Source organism: Lethenteron reissneri, chromosome 57 (assembly GCF_015708825.2).
Source record: "Lethenteron reissneri isolate LAM-NWPU_2019-01 chromosome 57, ASM1570882v1, whole genome shotgun sequence".
Lineage (NCBI taxonomy): Eukaryota > Metazoa > Chordata > Hyperoartia > Petromyzontiformes > Petromyzontidae > Lethenteron > Lethenteron reissneri.
In genome coordinates, this window is record NC_083835.1 from 9,926,866 (window position 1) to 9,946,949 (window position 20,084).

The following is a 20,084-nucleotide window of genomic DNA, read 5'->3' on the forward strand; positions in this document are numbered from 1 at the left end:
GTGTAGATGAGGGAGTGTGTATGTGTGTAGATGAGAGAGTGTGTGTGTGTGTAGATGAGGGAGTGTGTGTGTGTGTGTAGATGAGAGAGTGTGTGTGTGTGTAGATGAGGGAGTGTGTGTGTGTGTGTAGATGGGGAGTGTGTGTGTGTGTGTAGATGAGGGAGTGTGTGTGTAGATGAGAGGGTGTGTGTGTGTGTGTAGATGAGGGAGTGTGTGTGTGTGTGTAGATGAGGAGGGAGTGTGTGTGTGTGTGTGTAGATGAGGAGGGTGTGTGTGTGTAGATGAGGGTGTGTGTGTGTGTAGATGAGAGGGTGTGTGTGTGTGTAGATGAGGGAGTGTGTGTGTGTAGATGAGAGGGTGTGTGTGTGTAGATGAGGGAGTGTGTGTGTGTGTGTAGATGAGGGAGTGTGTGTGTGTGTGTAGATGAGGGTGTGTGTGTGTGTAGATGAGAGGGTGTGTGTGTGTGTAGATGAGGGAGTGTGTGTGTGTAGATGAAAGGGTGTGTGTGTGTAGATGAGGGAGTGTGTGTGTGTGTAGATGAGGGTGTGTGTGTGTGTGTGTAGATGAGGGAGTGTGTGTGTGTGTGTAGATGAGGGTGTGTGTGTGTGTAGATGAGGGTGTGTGTGTGTGTAGATGAGGGAGTGTGTGTGTGTGTGTAGATGAGGGAGTGTGTGTGTGTGTGTGTAGATGAGGGTGTGTGTGTGTGTAGATGAGGGTGTGTGTGTGTGTAGATGAGGGAGTGTGTGTGTGTGTAGATGAGGGAGTGTGTGTAGATGAGAGGGTGTGTGTGTGTGTAGATGAGGGAGTGTGTGTGTGTGTGTAGATGAGGGTGTGTGTGTGTGTAGATGAGGGAGTGTGTGTGTGTGTAGATGAGGGATGTGTGTGTGTGTAGATGAGAGGGTGTGTGTGTGTGTGTAGATAAGGAGGGTGCGTGTGTGTGTGTGTAGATGAGGGAGTGTGTGTGTGTGTGTGTAGATGAGAGTGTGTGTGTGTGTAGATGAGAGTGTGTGTGTGTGTGTGTAGATGAGGGAGTGTGTGTGTGTGTGTAGATGAGAGTGTGTGTGTGTGTGTGTATATGAGGAGTGTGTGTGTGTGTGTGTAGATGAGAGTGTGTGTGTGTGTAGATGAGAGGGTGTGTGTGTGTGTAGATGAGAGGGTGTGTGTGTGTGTAGATGAGGGAGTGTGTGTGTGGTGTGTAGATGAGGAGTGTGTGGTGTGTGTGTAGATAAGGAGGGTGTGTGTGTGTGTAGATGAGGAGGGTGTGTGTGTGTGTGTAGATGAGGGAGTGTGTGTGTGTGTAGATGAGGAGGGTGTGTGTGTGTGTAGATGAGGAGAGTGTGTGTGGTGTGTGTAGATGAGTGTGTGTGTGTGTAGATGATGAGGGAGTGTGTGTGTAGATGAGGAGGGTGTGTGTGTGTGTAGATGATGAGGGAGTGTGTGTGTAGATGAAGAGGTGTGTGTGTGTGTAGATGAGGGAGTGTGTGTGTGTAGATGAGGGAGTGTGTGTGTGTGTAGATGAGGAGGGTTGTGTCTGTGTGTAGATGAGGGAGTGTGTGTGTGTGTAGATGAGGGAGTGTGTCTGTGTAGATGAGGGAGTGTGTGTGTGTGTAGATGAGGGAGTGTGTGTGTGTGTGTGTGTAGATGAGGGTGTGTGTAGATGAGGAGGGTGTGTGTGTGTCTGTGTGTAGATGAGGGTGTGTGTGTGTAGATGAGGAGGGAGTGTGTGTGTGTGTAGATGAGGAGGGAGTGTGTGTGTGTGTGTAGATGAGGAGGGAGTGTGTGTGTGTGTAGATGAGGAGGGAGTGTGTGTGTGTGTGTAGATGAGGAGGGAGTGTGTGTGTAGATGAGGGAGTGTGTGTGTGTGTAGATGAGAGAGTGTGTGTGTGTGTAGATGAGAGAGTGTGTGTGTGTGTAGATGAGGGAGTGTGTGTGTGTGTGTAGATGAGGGAGTGTGTATGTGTGTAGATGAGAGAGTGTGTGTGTGTGTAGATGAGGGAGTGTGTGTTGTAGATGAGGGAGTGTGTGTGTGTGTAGATGAGAGAGTGTGTGTGTGTGTAGATGAGAGAGTGTGTGTGTGTGTAGATGAGGGAGGTGTGTGTGTGTGTAGATGAGAGAGTGTGTGTGTGTGTGTAGATGAGGGAGTGTGTGTGTGTGTGTAGATGAGGGAAGTGTGTGTGTGTGTGTAGATGAGGGAGTGTGTGTGTAGATGAGAGGGTGTGTGTGTGTGTGTAGATGAGGGAGTGTGTGTGTGTGATGTAGATGAGGAGGGAGTGTGTGTGTGTGTGTAGATGAGGAGGGTGTGTGTGTGTAGATGAGGGTGTGTGTGTGTGTAGATGAGAGGGTGGTGTGTGTGTAGATGAGGGAGTGTGTGTGTGTAGATGATGAGGGGTGTGTGTGTGTAGATGAGGGAGTGTGTGTGTGTAGATGAGGGAGTGTGTGTGTGTGTGTAGATGAGGGTGTGTGTGTGTGTAGATGAGAGGGTGTGTGTGTGTGTAGATGAGGGAGTGTGTGTGTGTAGATGAGAGGGTGTGTGTGTGTAGATGAGGGAGTGTGTGTGTGTAGATGAGGGTGTGTGTGTGTGTGTGTGTAGATGAGGGAGTGTGTGTGTGTGTAGATGAGGGTGTGTGTGTGTGTAGATGAGGGTGTGTGTGTGTGTAGATGAGGGAGTGTGTGTGTGTGTGTAGATGAGGGAGTGTGTGTGTGTGTGTAGATGAGGGTGTGTGTGTGTGTAGATGAGGGTGTGTGTGTGTGTAGATGAGGGAGTGTGTGTGTGTGTAGATGAGGGAGTGTGTGTGTGTGTAGATGAGAGGGTGTGTGTGTGTGTGTAGATGAGGGAGTGTGTGTGTGTGTGTAGATGAGGGTGTGTGTGTGTGTAGATGAGGGAGTGTGTGTGTGTGTAGATGAGGGAGTGTGTGTGTGTAGATGAGAGGGTGTGTGTGTGTGTGTGTGTAGATGAGAGTGTGTGTGTGTGTGTATATGAGGAGTGTGTGTGTGTGTGTAGATGAGAGTGTGGTGTGTGTGTAGATGAGAGGGTGTGTGTGTGTGTAGATGAGAGGGTGTGTGTGTGTGTAGATGAGGGAGTGTGTGTGTGTGTGTAGATGAGGAGTGTGTGTGTGTGTGTAGATGAGGAGGGTGTGTGTGTGTGTAGATGAGGAGGGTGTGTGTGTGTGTGTAGATGAGGGAGTGTGTGTGTGTGTAGATGAGGAGGGTGTGTGTGTGTGTAGATGAGGAGAGTGTGTGTGTGTGTGTAGATGAGTGTGTGTGTGTGTAGATGATGAGGGAGTGTGTGTGTGTGTAGATGAGGAGGGTGTGTGTGTGTGTAGATGATGAGGGAGTGTGTGTGTAGATGAAGAGGGTGTGTGTGTAGATGAGGGAGTGTGTGTGTGTAGATGAGGGAGTGTGTGTGTGTGTAGATGAGGAGGGTGTGTCTGTGTGTAGATGAGGGAGTGTGTGTGTGTGTAGATGAGGGAGTGTGTCTGTGTAGATGAGGGAGTGTGTGTGTGTGTGTGTAGATGAGGGAGTGTGTGTGTGTGTGTAGATGAGGGTGTGTGTAGATGAGGAGGGTGTGTGTGTGTCTGTGTGTAGATGAGGGTGTGTGTGTGTAGATGAGGAGGGAGTGTGTGTGTGTGTAGATGAGGAGGGAGTGTGTGTGTGTGTGTAGATGAGGAGGGAGTGTGTGTGTGTGTAGATGAGGAGGGAGTGTGTGTGTGTGTGTAGATGAGGAGGGAGTGTGTGTGTGTAGATGAGGAGGGAGTGTGTGTGTGTGTAGATGAGGAGGGAGTGTGTGTGTAGATGAGGAGGGAGTGTGTGTGTGTGTGTAGATGAGGAGGGAGTGTGTGTGTGTGTAGATGAGGAGGGAGTGTGTGTGTGTGTCTGTGTAGATGAGGAGGGGGTGCGCTACGTCCCTGTGAGGCCGCGTCCCCCGGTCACGCTGCTGGGGCAGTACCGCAACCCCTGGAAGGCCGCGTACCACCACTTCCAGCGGCACGCCGACGTGCGCGTCAAGGGTGGGTGTCCCACACCCAGCACTCACCACACCCTCACTACACACACACACCACCCACACCACACTCACCACGCACCGCACTCACCACACCCTCACTACACTCACCACACCACGCACTCACCACACCCTGCATGCACCACACGCTCTGCACTTTCACCATACACTCGCCACAAGCACCAACACACCCTCGCCCTGCACACCGCACCCTTGCCTCGCCACTCGGCCATATACCCTCCCCCGGACTGCCAGATGTGTATTCGCAAGGGGCCCCTCTTGTTAGGCGGCTCCCCAGATCGCCGCAGGTGCACGGCCGCGCCGGGGGGGTCCCGGGCGGTGCGCTAGGGACGATTCACGGCAGCGGTGGAGCCGGCCGGCTCCACGGTCTCTTCTCCACACGGCTGCACGCAGCCACCGCTGGCTCCACGATAAACAAAGACCCCCCCTCCCTCGTTTCGCCTGCCACAGACTGTTGGGGCAAGTGCTGTCAGCGAGTAGCAGCACCTTTGACGGCCGGCCTGGCACATGAGGGGTGGCCAGCATCACCACGCCCGCCTTTGTCTCCCCAGTGGCGATGTTTACACACCGCACCAAGGAACTAATTTGAGCCTGAGTCGACCTAGGGGAGTCCCAGGACCGGTTCAGATAATCGTCACCGGTGTTGGCCACGAGCGGGAATCGAACTCGGGTCGCCGGGTTCGTAGCGAAGCGACAATACCGCTCCCCACACACGCGCGCACGCGTACGTACAAGCACGCCAAGACGACTCGGCACAGGCACGCACCTACGAATAAGCATGCACACGGTGCAGGGTTTATTCTGTACGGCGCCACGCACTCACCCCTTGGGCACAGGCGTCCGGCACAACCACCACGTACACGTGTTCACATGCGTCTCCTCCGCCCGTGTGTCCCTGCGTGTGTCCCCCGCATGCCACAGAGGAGAAGAAGCCGAGCCTGCAGGAGCTGTCGAGCCAGGCGGGCGTCACCAACAAGGCGCAGGGCTGGAAGGTTCACCTCTGCGCCACGCAGATCCTCCAGCTGGTGAGACTCCCCCCCCCGCCACGCCGCTCACGGCCGCGGGGTCTCCGGTGCGGCACGGCGCTGGTGCTCGCGCATGCAGTCGCGCAGCGCGGCGACCTGCGGCTGGCAGCGGCGCCAGTCGCGCGTGGCCGCCATGCACTCCTGCACGGCGTAGTGCGACGCGGCGCAGCCGGTGCGCGCGATCATCGCGTCCACCGGGTCCTCCTCCTCGTCGTCGCCGGCGGACGGCGCCACCTTCCGCTCGTGCGGCCTGGGCTGAGGGGCGGTCATACCCTGCACGCGGCAACAACACGCAATAGCAACACGCGTGTGCGCGAGTGTTGAGTCCGCACGTGTCTTGTGTGTGCAGTGCCACGGTGGCTAGGAGATGCTAACTCCCTCGCCTGGTGTGCAGGAGGTCGTGGTTTCGATCCCGACCCCTGCTGCTGTATATTTGGAGTTTGCGTGTCTCTCCGTGGTCATGTGGATTTTTCTCCGGGTCCTCCGGTTTTTCCCTCCACATTTAGAATTAACATCATGCATTTAGAGTATTTGGCTGCTATAAATTTCCACATGATGATAAGCCACTTTATTGAGCTATCATTTGTGGCCAGGTCGCTTCTGAAAAAGAGCTTTAGAGCTCTGAGGGCCTTCATATGTATAGTATACTGTGCTGTGTGGTGTCGGGAGCAGTATTGCAACAGCGCGCTGTGCCACGAACCCAGTGACCCAAGTTCAATTCCCCCTCAGGGCCACCGACACAAGTGAGGATGATTATAATACTGCGTCTATACTGCGTGTGTGCGCTGCTGCGGTGCTACTGGACGCCTGTGAAGCTGCTTCTGTGGAGAAGAGCTTCAGAGCTTATTGGATTCTCCAGGATGAATGATGCTCCTGAGCGTGTGCTTGCGTGTGTGTGCTTGCGTGATTGTGTGTGCGTGCGTGTGTATGTGCGTGCTTGCATGTGTGCGTGCGCGTGTGTGCGTGGGTGTGTGCACGTGCGTGTGTGTGTGCATGTGTGCGTGGGTGTGTGCATGCGCGTGGGTGTGTGCGTGGGTGTGTGTGTGAGCGTACGTGTGCGTGTGCGTGTGTGCGTGTGCGGTGTTGCAGGTGAAGCTGGAGCGCGAGGCGTACGAGCGGATGTTGGTGCTCCAGGAGGCAACGTCTCCGCAGAAGAAGAAGAAGGGGGGCGGCGGCAGCGACGACGACCTCCACAAGATCAGCGAGCTCGTCCAGGTGGGGCGGGGGGGGGGGGCTCGCACGGGGTGGTGCACTGCTCACTGCGCTCTGCACCAGGGGCCTCCGCAAGGAGATAGTCGCCGTTGTTACAGTGCCCGGTCTCGGTTTAACGCTCGGCCATGGCAGCCACGAACCGGGGGCCTGGACGTGGTGGGGGGGTGGGGTGGGGGTGACAGAAGGGGTGAGGGGGTGAGTGGCTGCCCGTGTGGGAACCCGTGGCGGTACGGATACACGCCCACACGTGGACACGTGGACACCCGGACACTCGCGTGTGTCCGCGTTACTGGGATTGCAAGAGCCCTGCCACCTCCAGCCCTTCAATCCTCTGTGGATCGAGGTTGCCTACAATTTACTTACCATTACCATTATTCGCAGTGCTACAGTGACAAGCTCACATTGTGCTCATCAGCATGGTGCGCAGTGCCTGGACGCCTGTTGCCGCTGCCGCGGCTCGCCCCGGTCACTTGAATGGCTCACGATGGATGTGGCAACGCGTGGCCCGGCCAACGCAGCCTCGCCTCACCGATGGGAGCTGTGGTCCAGATCTCTCGAGGGTCTGTGGGCTCCTCACACTTGAATCCATTCTGGTTGGATTCAGGAGGAATTGTAGGCAGGCCAGCCTCAATGTTGCAAGCTACCTCAGTCGGTCATCCCATAACACCTGGGTCTCTACGTATGTGTATGTCGAACTTCTTTCGCGCCTTATGTAGCTAACCGTGCTTAATCGGAGGTGCGGGGTAAGGACAATACAAAAAGCAGTTTTAAAGAAATGAGTGAATGAGTATGAATGTTGAAGTTGACCCGTGACCTGCACAACAGCGAGCCTTCCACACTTCACTTGACAGCCTTAAAGTGAACCTAGCTTGGCTCAAGTGCAGCTGCGGCGACGTGTGACGTGCTCATGTGCGTGCGGTTGCCAGGACAACGTGCAGCGCTGCAAGCTGCTCATGGACCAGATGACGGAGGCCAAGGACGCGATGCTGCACCTGCTGGACCACAAGGAGCGCGTGCTCAAGCTTCTCAACAAGGGGGGCGGCTCGCCCCCCCCCATCGCCACCACCGGCGCCACCACCGCTGCCGCCAACAACGCCGCCAACAACGCCGCCAACAATGCCGCCAACAACGCCGGCAACAACGCCGCCAACAACGCCGGCGGTGCCGGTGCCGCCGGGGCCGTCGCCACCAAGCGCGGTGGCACCAAGCGCAAGGAGCGCTCCTGAGTCTCCGCTCACGTGACCTTGCGGTGACCCCGTGGTGACCCCGCGGTGGCCCACACACCACCCTGTAGAGGATTATTGTGGCCAGGTCAGGGTTTCAGCAGCGGGGCGGGGGGGGGGGGGCTCTGGCCAGATTCGTGTGTGGAGAAAAGGGGTTAGTTTTGTAAAGGTATGGGCAGGGATTGTTGTGTAGAGGGGGGATGAGGTTGTTGTGTAGAGGGGAGTGAGTGTGTTGTGGCAGGGCATTGTTGTGAAGAGGGAAAGTGTGTTGTGGTCGGGCTCTATTGTGTCCCTACGTCTTTGTTCTACACGAAGCAGAGAGCCGATTACAGTCGGCGCAGTCTTTAAGCTACACGGTAAGGCATTGGAGCCTTCTCCAGGAGTGTTGCAGGCTGTTGTAAGTTTAGTCGGTAAGTGACTGGAGGTCACATGAGAAGACGTGTGGGGGCCACGTGGGCTGGGGGGGGGGATTTTATGTAACGCGGCGTCTCTCCAGGGTCTGAGGAGAGAGGGGTCTGCAGGAGGGATGGAGGGTGGTCTGAACTCTGATCTGCTTCTTCAGCGGAGCCGTCTCAATCCCAGTAACGACGGAAAGTATATGTCCGTGGGTCTGCGTGTCCGCGGGTCCGCGTGTCTGCGTGTCCGCGGGTCCATGTGTCCACAGGGGCAGTCGCCCACCACCCTCACCTCTCCCTTGGTTCAAGGTGCCGCGGTTGATAATTAAAACAAGACGGGGACTGAAACGACGACGACTTCTCCTCGCCTCTTCTTCCACGCCGAGTTTCGTCTTTTTGCAGCAAGCAGTGCACCACCCAACTTACCAGTGCCAGTGGTCATCCTTGACTCATATGACCAGGATCACAAAGTGGCATGAGTTTATCGACCCCGTGGTGTTGATGGTGATAAACGACAGGAGGATGGGCTCCACAGGATTGGATGTCATGGCTGGTCCCCGTGGTTTTAGGCCAGGGCGGTCCTGCACAGTCGCTATACTTTGTATGCTACACCAGAGGTGTGGGGAAGTTCAACAGGACCATATCTGCTTTATTGACCTGGTCAAGACCTGTGATATTATCAATAGGGCAGGGCTACGGGTCCCAGACGGTCTGCTCACAATCGTTAGGGACCTTCCTGGTGGTGGGCAGGGCCGGTTAAAGCCGCATGGCTGGAAGTCGAAGCCATTCCTAATTCACTTCGGGGTGCGACAGGGATGTCCTCTGGTCCCTACATTATTTAGCACTTGACTGCGTAGTTCGAGAAACGTTCCATGGATGTACCAGTGGAATACCAATCTGGTTCAGATGCAATAGAAGGCTAAAGCTCATTGCTGTGCTTGCGAAACGCAGAGCCCTCTGTTTGGGAACATCTGCGCCGGGTTTAAACATTCAGGCTGGCACGCCTGCGACCCATCCGAGATTTAACCAGGCTGGATTGTGTGAGCTCAGATCGAAAGATCTGGACACGGTCCCATGAGGGAGCTCCTCCGGCAGGCGAGGCTGCGTTGGCTGGGTCACGTAGTCCGCATGCCCAGCCACCGCATGGCCAAGCGGCTTGTTTGGCAGGATACAGGGGGCTAAACGGGCGCGGCACGGGCTTGAGAAGCGATGGAATGTGGTACGAGAGGATGTGGAGCTGAGTGGACTTGATATGACCGGTATCAGCGGTGTCAAGATCGGCCTCTGGAGAAGGCTCGTGAAGGACGCTGCTGCTGGGCAGCTGGGAGGCAGTCGCCCTCCAACAACAGCGAAGGGCGGAGGAGCGACGCTCACAACACGGCAAGTTGACAGGTGGAGGGGCACGTGGTGTAGTGGAGGGGCACGTGGTGTAGTGGTTAGCGCGCTGCGCTGCGAACCCGGCCTCCCGGGTTAGATTCCCGCTCACGGCCAACACCAGTGACATCTGAAGCCGGTCTTAAATGAGTGGTGCGGTGTGTAAACATCGCCACTGGGGAGACAAAGGCGGTTGGGTGTGGTGCTGGCCACCCACCCCCTCGTGTGTCGTGCCGGCCTTCATAGGTGCTACTCGCTAACAGCACTTGCCCCAATAGTATGTTAAAGCTATACGGGAGATATTTATTTTTGTGTTAGTGATGATGGTGGTAATGGTGTGGTCGTGGTGATGGTGATGATTGTGGTTAGAGTGATGGTGGTGTCATGATGGTCGTAGTGGTGGTGATGGTAGTTAGAGTGATGGTGGTGGTAGTGATAGTGGTGTGTGATGGTGATGATGGTTGTTAGAATGATAATGGTGGTAGTGATGATGGTGATGGTCGTCGTGGTGGTGATTGTGGTTAGAATGATGGTGATGGTAGTTAGAGTGATGGTGGTGGTGGTGATGGTGTGATGATGGTGGTGGTGGTGATGGTGTGATGATGGTGGTGGTGGTGATGGTGTGATGATGGTGGTGGTGATGGTGTGATGATGGTGGTGGTGGTGATGGTGTGATGATGGTGGTGGTGGTGATGGTGTGATGATGGTGGTGGTGATGGTGTGATGATGGTGGTGGTGATGGTGTGATGATGGTGGTGGTGATGGTGTGATGATGGTGGTGGTGGTGGTGATGGTGTGATGATGGTGGTGGTGATGGTGTGATGATGGTGGTGGTGATGGTGTGATGATGGTGGTGGTGATGGTGTGATGATGGTGGTGGTAGTGATGGTGTGATGATGGTGGTGGTGGTGATGGTGTGATGATGGTGGTGGTGGTGGTGATGGTGTGATGATGGTGTGATGATGGTGTGATGATGGTGGTGGTAGTGATGGTGTGATGATGGTGGTGGTGGTGATGGTGTGATGATGGTGGTGGTGGTGATGGTGTGATGATGGTGGTGGTGATGGTGTGATGATGGTGGTGGTGATGGTGTGATGATGGTGGTGGTAGTGATGGTGTGATGATGGTGGTGGTGGTGATGGTGTGATGATGGTGGTGGTGATGGTGTGATGATGGTGGTGGTGATGGTGTGATGATGGTGGTGGTGATGGTGTGATGATGGTGGTGGTAGTGATGGTGTGATGATGGTGGTGGTGGTGATGGTGTGATGATGGTGGTGGTGGTGATGGTGTGATGATGGTGGTGGTAGTGATGGTGTGATGATGGTGGTGGTGATGGTGTGATGATGGTGGTGGTGATGGTGTGATGATGGTGGTGGTGGTGGTGATGGTGTGATGATGGTGGTGGTGGTGATGGTGTGATGATGGTGGTGGTGATGGTGTGATGATGGTGATGGTGTGATGATGGTGGTGGTGGTGATGGTGTGATGATGGTGGTGGTGGTGATGGTGTGATGATGGTGGTGGTGGTGATGGTGTGATGATGGTGGTGGTGGTGATGGTGTGATGATGGTGGTGATGGTGTGATGATGGTGGTGGTGGTGATGGTGTGATGATGGTGGTGGTGGTGATGGTGTGATGATGGTGGTGGTGATGGTGTGATGATGGTGGTGGTGGTGATGGTGTGATGATGGTGGTGGTGGTGATGGTGTGATGATGGTGGTGGTGGTGGCGCCGCGTGTCCGTGCACTCCTCACCTCGGGCTTCGCGCGGCTTCCGGAACCACGCGCCGCAGCTGAGGCCAAGCCCCGCCCCCACGGGGGGGAGCCCCGCCCCCATTGGGAGCCCCGCCCCCATTGGGAGCCCCGCCCCCATTGGGAGCCCCGCCCCCATTGGGAGCCCCGCCCCCATTGGGAGCCCCGCCCACAGCCCTCCTAGCCCCGCCCTCATAACAGGCTCCGCCTATGTCACCCGTAGCCCCGCCCTCATTCCGCGTGGCCCCGCCCCACGCGTCGCGAGCCCCGCCCGTCGATTCCCGAAGCCGCCCTCCTCACCCCCCACGTGACACAGTCGCGGGGTCGCAGCCCCCGTGGGCATCGACAAGGAATCGATCCTCGCTGTGTAAAGTCTCGGATCGATTCCTCGGCTCCTGGTCGCTCCACTGCTGGATGGGGGCCCCTCCCGCACGGGGGTCACGGTGTTTGCGTTTAGGGGCCGTCCATAAATGACGTCACCCGATTTTGGACCTCGGTGGAACCACCGACGTCTTCACCGCTGCTGCTGCTGCCGCTGCCTGTCTACAAAGTGTTGTTGTCCACGTTGTGTAGAACCTCCATTGACATCGACCAGCGGGAGAATCCCCCGAGATGCAGCGCCTCGTCTCCGGGAGTGTCCCGGGCGCCGATTGACGCAGCCCACGTGACGCGGCGGCCACGTGGGCTGCGATGAAGCTCAGGGGCCGTCCATAAATGACGTCACGCACCTAGGGGAGGGGGTCAGGCATTTGTGACGATTCTAGATTTGAAGCTTTCGTGACTGCAAGGATTCACACTCTTAGTTCTTTCGGTAAAGTCACGTAGGTGAAAAATGAAATTAAAATTAATATAGTTTTGTTTTGTTAATTTTAATTCGTTTTTTACCTTCGCGACTTTACCGAAAGAACTAAGAGTATTTGTGACGATGTGTAGGGAGGGCGGGTTTGAGAAATGTGACGTCACATAAAAATGTGCAACTTAAAATAAATATAGACAACACGTTCTATACTTTTACACTATGAGATCTCTTTTACCAGTGGCAAAATATAGTAGTAGGTTTTTACCCTTTTAAACTGGTACAAAACTGACACCTTTATTCAAGGCATCAAGGACAGTGCATATTATTATCATTATCTTGCTTCTTTTCCTTTGCTTTTTTTACTACTTGTGTTGTGGTTATTGCAAACATGATGCCTTGAATAAAGGTGTCAGTTTTGTACCAGTTTAAAAGGGTAAAAACCTACTACTACGTTCTATACTCTTTGACTCTTTCGGTAAAGTCACGTAGGTTCTACTTAATTAAATAGAATTGTTATAACAATGTAATGCGGGCGTAAACGACCTCCCAGATGTGACGTCACGGGGGGAGGAGTTACGTCACGTGGGGGAGAGGGTTCAAGTCTAAAAGGGGAGAAACCGGAAGAGAAGAGAGAGTTGTTGGAGACTGGGATAGAGTAAGGCCACGCAGGGCGGAGGTTGGAGGGGTGGCGAGATCGCCACACACACGGAGTAAGGCTCGGCACCGTCGGCCAGCGGTGACCGACCCCGGAGAAGCGGGGAGCAGCGGTGAGGCTGCAGTGAGGGCAGCCGGGGGTCTGCACGAGGATATCAGCAGCGGGACTGCTACGGAACAGAGAGAGGCTACGGGAGCGACGGCAGCCTCGGGCTGCCAAGCAGAGAGTCTCTGGAGGAAGGCCGTGTGGGAAAAGTATACGAACCCGAATAAAGGACACGGAGACAGACACAGTGGTCGAGTCCTTTATTACAACAACACTAATTTTGATTAATTTTCATTATTAACTTTTTGATTATTTTAATGTATTAAGGTCACCTTTTATTTTTAGTATAAATTATATTATAATGTTAAACTTAACCGGAAGTCAAACTTAAGTCACACTTTTATAGAGAATAATACTTCGTCAGGAAGAGGAAGTGCAAATAAAATTGGAATGCAGTCGTTATATTAAAAACGCTTGATAGTTTCGAATAAGAATTTTAAAAACGTAAGTACTATTATTCCTGTCATATCAGTCGACAGAATTTTAAATCACACACATTTGTTTATTAAATAAATAAAAATATCTGTATTGCATTTTTATACGATTATGTTACGATAACATTTATGATAATATAGAGAGAAGTTTTTGGGTACAGCGATATCAAACATCCATTGTTGAGCATGGAGGGATGGTGAATCATGGAGTAGCTACTAAATGGACGTCAATCGGCAGGGGTACAATAGCCAACGCGTCCTCCATGATTCATTATTCCTCCATGAAACTTTAGTTCTTTGTACCCAGACAATGGCGTCGTGCTTCTCTGGCCAACGTTCACGCTGGGTGGAGGTCCTCCAGCACTTCTCCTTTAAGGTTACTTATCGCAAAGGCTCCCGTCACGCGGACGCTGACGCGATGTAAGCCGCCCAACGAGCCCTCGCCCCCTCCCCTTGCGGGAGGTTGTCACATCTGAGGTGGCCGAGGTCAGGTGACGCGTGACGCCGTCATTGGGTGGGAGCACGAGGAATGGGGACGCCTCCAGGTTGAGGCTTCCCTGGTTAAATTGCGACGCCGTGTCAAGGAGGCTGACGGCGGCGGGGATCAACGGGGTGTCGCCTCTGTCATCCTCAGAGGCGGATTGCTCGTGCATTGGGACGGAGGGTTGCGCCGTTATAACATTGTGGTGCCCACTGCCCTGCGGGGTAAGGTCATTTGGGCGGTACACGAGTGCCTGTTGCACCTGGGTGTGCATAAGACGTTGGCCACACTTATGCTGGACTTCTTCTTGTCTGGAATGGCTGAGGATGTCGCTAATTTGTTGAAGGGGGTGTGCAGTGCGCACGGCAGAAGCCACCGGCGAAACTCTGTTGTCCAACATTGCAATCGATTCAGGTTTCCTTCGAAAATTAACTGGTTGCTCTGGACATTCTTGGTCTATTTCCCACTACCCCTCGTGGGAATAAGTACTTGCTGGTGGGAGTTGAGTATTTCTCACGATGGCCTCTTCGGTTTTCGTGATCCCCACACACACACACTCCCACACCGTCAGGTGGTTGTCGCACTCGGTCGGCCGTATCGGCTATTGGCTGAACCTCGCCTTTATTGTGCTGGCGGGTGTTGTCACACGGTGAGGGTGGGAGATGTTGGCGATGGAGGGGATTCCGAGTATTCGCGGTTTACTGCATTTTTTTCTCTCGTGTTGTTGTTCTGTACTTATGTAATAAAGGACTTCGCCGCGCACTGCTTGGTCTCCGTCTGTCTTTATTCGGATTAACACCCGCACCCCGCTGGTCCCGACACCGGACCAGCTGCTCCTCGCGACGCGCCCCGCACGCGCTCCTCCGTCAGTCTCTCCAGCTCCCCCCGCTCCGCACACCGCTGGCCGACGGTGTGCCGAAGCCCCATCAACCACGTGGCTGATGGTGCGGCGGCCACCCAACGTGGTCCCACTTCTTCACTCCAACAACTGACCCGGAGCCCTTCTGGGCTCCCCCCTATATCCCCTTCACCACGTGACCTTGTCTCCTCCCTCACACCACGTGCCTTCGAACCTTCCGATTGGACCCGAGGTGAGCGGGGACCTTCACATACGCCCTCATACTAGCTCCGCCCCCCAATACCCCGGCCCATATGATTGGCCCAAAGGCCAGCAGCGAACCCCCTTGCGCTCGCATTACACTTACACCCTTTCCCCATTGTTAATGTACATTTGGAGGTAGTGTATATATTGTATAGGTGGGTTTGGGTATTTAATTGGTAATTGTTATTGTTGAGGCACATATAGCGTTTTCGTCACTTGTACTCACTTTTTATCACCTTATTCACTGGGTTTGTTTTAAAGGGGAGTTGACAGCCGGGACGGCTGAATGCTACGAAGGGGGGGCGGGGGTGATGTAGTGACATCGTGGATGTCACTGTGTGGTGCCAACCCTAGAGAGGCACGGCGTGCGATGTGCTTACATCGCGGACATCACGTGTGTAGCGACATCGTGGATGTCACTGGGTAATGCGGCTCTCGCGAGGCATGGCGTGCGATGCTTTGTCATCGCGGACACCCCGTACATGTGGGTGTATTAGCAGCTCTAGAGGGGCTGGGCGAGCGCTGATAGAGAGAGCTGAGTGGCACCACGCTTGGCGTGCAGTGCTGTTCCCTATAGAAGGCACGTGACCGGTAAGATCTACACAGGGACCCCAAAAAATGGGGGCTAGGGCTTGTCACGTGTCGGGCGAGATCCTGCTAGAGGATTCGAGAAGGTGGTCGTGGCCAAGGGCGGGGCCAGTCATGACCCGTGAGAATATGAACCGGGTCCCCAGAGGGACCGGGGTTCAGCCTTGCTGTTGTCATCCTCAAGATCTCCGTCCTACGTCCGAGAAGATTCACCAACACGTGGACCTGGACCCAAGCCGGGGTCCTGCCCGTTGTAGCCACTCCCAGTGTGATTAGTGCAGCTAGCCTGGTGGTCCACCACCAGAGGTTGTTATCTGGTAAAGGGGCAGTTACCCCTTTGTGTTAATGTGTTGGTGTCAATAAATGTGTTGCCTCCAAAGAGTATGTCTGCGATTCAGTTGAATCCACTACACATGGGCAGTGTTAGTCTATGGGCAGTGTTAGTCTATGGGCAGTGTGAGTCTATGGGCAGTGTTAGTCTGTGGGCAGTGTTAGTCTGTGGGCAGTGTTAGTTTGTGGGCAGTGTTAGTCCATGGGGCAGTGTTAGTCCATGGGGCAGTGTTAGTCTGTGGGTAGTGTGAGTCCATGGGCAGTGTTTAGTCTATGGTCAGTGTGAGTCTATGGGCAGTGTGAGTCTATGGGCAGTGTTGAGTCTATGAGCAGTGTTAGTCTATGGGTAGTGTTAGTCTATGGGCAGTGTTAGTCTGTGGGCAGTGTTAGTACATGGGCAGTGTGAGTCTATGGGCAGTGTGAGTCTATGGGCAGTTAGTCCATGGGCAGTGTGAGTCTATGGGCAGTGTTAGTCTATGGGCAGTGTTAGTCTGTGGGCAGTGTTAGTCTATGGGCAGTGTGAGTCTATGGGCAGTGGTAGTCTATGGGCAGTGTTAGTCTATGGGCAGTGCGAGTCTATGGGCAGTGTTAGTCTATGGGCAGTGTGAGTCTATGGGCAGTGTTAGTCTATGGGCAGTGTTAGTCTATGGGCAGTGTTAGTCTATGGGCAGTGTGAGTCTATGGGCAGTGTGAGTCTATGGGCAGTGTGAGTCTATGGGCAGTGTTAGTCTGTGGGCAGTGTTAGTCTATGGGCAGTGTGAGGTCTATGGGCAGTGTGAGTCTGGGCAGTGTTAGTCTGTGGGCAGTGTTAATCTGTGGGCAGTGTTAGTCTGTGGGCAGTGTTAGTCTGTGGGCAGTGTTAATCTGTGGGCAGTGTTAGTCTGTGGGCAGTGTGAGTTTATGGGCAGTGTTAGTCCATGGGCAGTGTGTGTCTATGGGCAGTGTGAGTCTATGGGCAGTGTGAGTCTATGGGCAGTGTGTGTCTATGGGCAGTGTGAGTCTATGGGCGGTGTTAGTCTATGGGCAGTGTGAGTCTATGGGCAGTGTGTGTCTATGGGCAGTGTGAGTCTATGGGCAGTGTGAGTCTATGGGCAGTGTGAGTCTATGGGCAGTGTGTATCTATGGGCAGTGTGAGTCTATGGGCAGTGTGTGTCTATGGGCAGTGTGAGTCTATGGGCAGTGTGAGTCTATGGGCAGTGTGTGTCTATGGGCAGTGTGAGTCTATGGGCAGTGTGTGTCTATGGGCAGTGTGAGTCTATGGGCGGTGTTAGTCTATGGGCAGTGTGAGTCTATGGGCAGTGTGTGTCTATGGGCAGTGTGAGTCTATGGGCAGTGTGAGTCTATGGGCGGTGTTAGTCTATGGGCAGTGTGAGTCTATGGGCAGTGTGAGTCTATGGGCAGTGTGTGTCTATGGGCAGTGTGAGTCTATGGGCAGTGTTAGTCTATGGGCAGTGTTAGTCTATGGGCAGTGTGAGTCTATGGGCAGTGTGTGTGTGTATGTTGAACTTGCTGGGGGGTGGTTGCCCATGGATCGGCATTCCTCATCCCCGGGACCGCGTTTCTTGCGTGTCTCGAGCAATGCCGAGTGGCCAGTTGCCAGGCTCTGACATGTCGTTTGGAGTATTTGGTTGCTATAACAGTTCCACGTGATAAGCCCACTTCATTCCGTGAGATGTTAACTCCCTCGCCTGGCATCCAGGCCGTGGGTTTGATCCCAACCCTGACGCCTGCTGTGCATTTGCAGTTTGTATGTCTCTCTTTCCCCGTGTTCACGTGGATTTTTCTCCGGGTCCTCCGGTTTATCCCTCCACGTTTAGAATCGCGCGTTTCGAGTGTTTGGCGGCTCCTGCTGCTATACATTTCCACGTGAATGAGCCACTTCGTTGAGCTATCATTTGCGATAGTCAGGTCGCTTCTAAAACAACAGCTACTGTCTCTAAGTTTAGTGGGCCTCACCTGGTAAAATTGATAATAGTTTAAGAGCTTTAGATTCTATTCTCGTGATGGCAGAAGCAGCAGCCGCCGCGTGTCCAGGAGCTCGAGGTGCTACTGCCGCTGCTACTGCTGCTGCTGCTACTGCTGCTGCTGCCGCTGCTACTGCCGCTGCTACTGCTGCTGCTGCTACTACTGCTGCTACTGCTGCTGCTACTGCTGCTACTGCCGCTGCTACTGCTGCTGCTACTGCCGCTGCTACTGCTGCTGCTGCTACTACTGCTGCTACTGCTGCTGCTCACCGCGACGAGGAGAGGGCATCGGCAGCGAGAGGAGTTCGTGGAGTTTCGCTGTCCCTCCTCCTCCGTTGAATGAGCGCAGGACACAGAGGCGTCACTGCGCGGTCCGTCGCTTGGGTCGCATGGCCCACTGGGGCATCTCTTCAATGTAGCTGTGTACCTCCATGTAACGATGTGTCTCTATCTTGATTTGAAGCTTTCGTGACTGCAGGAATCCATACTCTTTGGCTCTTTCGGTAAAGGCACGTAGGTAGAAAACAAATCACGTTGTTCCACCCGATGAAGATTGCTTGTGTTGCCATCGAAACGTCGTGATTTCTTTTATTTTATTTCTACCTACGTGACTTTACCAAAATAAGCAAAGCGTATGTGTCTCGACAAGTCTATTTCTGTCTCTATGGCAGTATTCTTCATTGGGGGAGTGGTAGTGTACTGGTTCGCACGCTGCACTACGAACCCAGCGGCTCACGGCCAATACTCGTGATGATTATCTTCATAGGTGCTCGCTAACAGCGCTTGGCCCCACAGTCTGTTCAGGCTACACGGGGGATCTTTGTCTTTGTTCCTCATTGGAAGGCCCCGTGGGCCACTGGTGGGCCTCTGACGTGTGCCTCCCCCCCCCCCCCCCCGACAATACACGAAAGTAAATACTCCACATCATCATCATCGTGCTGCTGTCACAAAACCCCGATGATGTCTGATAGGCGAAAGTGCCACCCCACCTCTGGAAATGAGTGAAGACCACCGCTCTCAGGGTTTATTGTATGCGCCAACATTCGAGTTGCATGGCCACAACCGCGCCACTGTGGACCATCGTCAAGCATTCCCATTTGTGAAGGTGTGTGCCGTTGGATGATGGTCCCGCCGGTGTGTTAGAGGCGGCGGGATGTCCAAGCCAGGAGGTGCGATGTTTGGGTCCCCCGTGATGACGAGTTACTCTGAATGTCCCCGTTCTTGTTCCACTGTTTGCCAGCGGTCTTGCGGCTCCGGGTGAGGTTCCAGGATGGCAACAGCGGAGCTGAGGTTCGGCACTCGAATGGGAGACGGAGGCGGGAGGGTTTGGCGGTGGCCAGGAGATGGAGAGGCACAGATATGGATTCTTGAATCCATCTGTACAAAGCTAGGCGTGGGTGGGGTTTCTCCGGTTGCCCTCCCAAGTGAAGCGAAACTCCCATTAGTGTAATTGGCCAAACATCCAAATGTAGCCGAGCCTTCGTGTGTGTGTGTGTCAGTCTGTGTGTGTGTCAGTCTGTGTGTGTGTCAGTCTGTGTGTGTGTCAGTCTGTGTGTGTGTCAGTCTGTGTGTGTGTCAGTCTGTGTGTGTGTCAGTCTGTGTGTGTGTCAGTCTGTGTGTGTGTCAGTCTGTGTGTGTGTCAGTCTGTGTGTGTGTCAGTCTGTGTGTGTGTCAGTCTGTGTGTGTGTCAGTCTGTGTGTGTGTCAGTCTGTGTGTGTGTCAGTCTGTGTGTGTGTCAGTCTGTGTGTGTGTCAGTCTGTGTGTGTGTCAGTCTGTGTGTGTGTCAGTCTGTGTGTGTGTCAGTCTGTGTGTGTGTCAGTCTGTGTGTGTGTCAGTCTGTGTGTGTGTCAGTCTGTGTGTGTGTCAGTCTGTGTGTGTGTCAGTCTGTGTGTGTGTCAGTCTGTGTGTGTGTCAGTCTGTGTGTGTGTCAGTCTGTGTGTGTGTCAGTCTGTGTGTGTGTCAGTCTGTGTGTGTGTCAGTCTGTGTGTGTGTCAGTCTGTGTGTGTGTCAGTCTGTGTGTGTGTCAGTCTGTGTGTGTGTCAGTCTGTGTGTGTGTCAGTCTGTGTGTGTGTCAGTCTGTGTGTGTGTCAGTCTGTGTGTGTGTCAGTCTGTGTGTGTGTCAGTCTGTGTGTGTGTCAGTCTGTGTGTGTGTCAGTCTGTGTGTGTGTCAGTCTGTGTGTGTGTCAGTCTGTGTGTGTGTCAGTCTGTGTGTGTGTCAGTCTGTGTGTGTGTGCGGGGAGCGGAAGTGTAGCGGTTAGCGCGCCGCGCTACGAACCTGGCGACCCGAGTTCGATTTCTGCTCACGGCCAACACCAGTGACGATTATTCGAACCAGTCTCGGGCATCCCCTAGGTTGACTCGGCCTCAAGTGAGGCCCTGGCATGGTGTGTAAACATCACCACTGGGGAGACAAAGGCGGCCGGGCGTGGTGCTGACCACCGACCCTATCGTGTGCCGTGCTGGTCTTCATAGGCGCTGCTCACTAAGAGCACTTGCGTCAACAGCCTGTCAAAGCTCCACGGGGGATCTTTGTCTTGTGTGCGAGAGTGTGTTTGTGTGTGGTGATTTATACGTTGGTCAGCGTGTTTGTGCATTTGTCAGTGTGTATATGTGTCTGTACGTGT

At 54.1% G+C, this 20,084-nt stretch overlaps 2 protein-coding genes across 4 annotated transcripts in view; one reads left to right on the plus strand and one right to left on the minus strand.

Moving 5' to 3' along the window:
• The window catches only part of LOC133357142 (histone deacetylase complex subunit SAP130-like), a 63,026-nt gene extending 54,798 nt beyond the window's left edge, over nucleotides 1-8,228 (plus strand). For all 3 annotated transcript variants that reach the window (XM_061574940.1, XM_061574939.1, XM_061574937.1), the window contains exons 18-21: nucleotides 3,882-4,007; nucleotides 4,943-5,046; nucleotides 6,136-6,261; nucleotides 7,185-8,228. In XM_061574940.1, coding sequence (XP_061430924.1) covers nucleotides 3,882-4,007; nucleotides 4,943-5,046; nucleotides 6,136-6,261; nucleotides 7,185-7,484 — 656 coding nt within the window. In that variant the 3' untranslated portion in view covers nucleotides 7,485-8,228. The remainder of the gene's footprint in view (nucleotides 1-3,881; nucleotides 4,008-4,942; nucleotides 5,047-6,135; nucleotides 6,262-7,184) is intronic.
• Nucleotides 4,791-11,074, minus strand: LOC133357143 (cytochrome c oxidase assembly factor 4 homolog, mitochondrial). The gene is made up of 3 exons (XM_061574941.1): nucleotides 11,006-11,074; nucleotides 6,160-6,405; nucleotides 4,791-5,319 (listed from the first exon to the last, which is right to left on the minus strand). The coding sequence occupies exon 3, from the start codon at nucleotides 5,314-5,316 to the stop codon at nucleotides 5,074-5,076; it is 243 nt and encodes an 80-aa protein (XP_061430925.1). The 5' UTR covers nucleotides 5,317-5,319; nucleotides 6,160-6,405; nucleotides 11,006-11,074; the 3' UTR covers nucleotides 4,791-5,073.
• Between the last annotated feature and the right edge of the window lie 9,010 nt (nucleotides 11,075-20,084).

Coding starts and splice junctions, on each gene's coding strand:
- LOC133357143 (XM_061574941.1), bottom strand. CDS start 5,316: ATGACCGCCCCTCAGCCCAGGCCGCACGAGCGGAAGGTGGCGCCGTCC.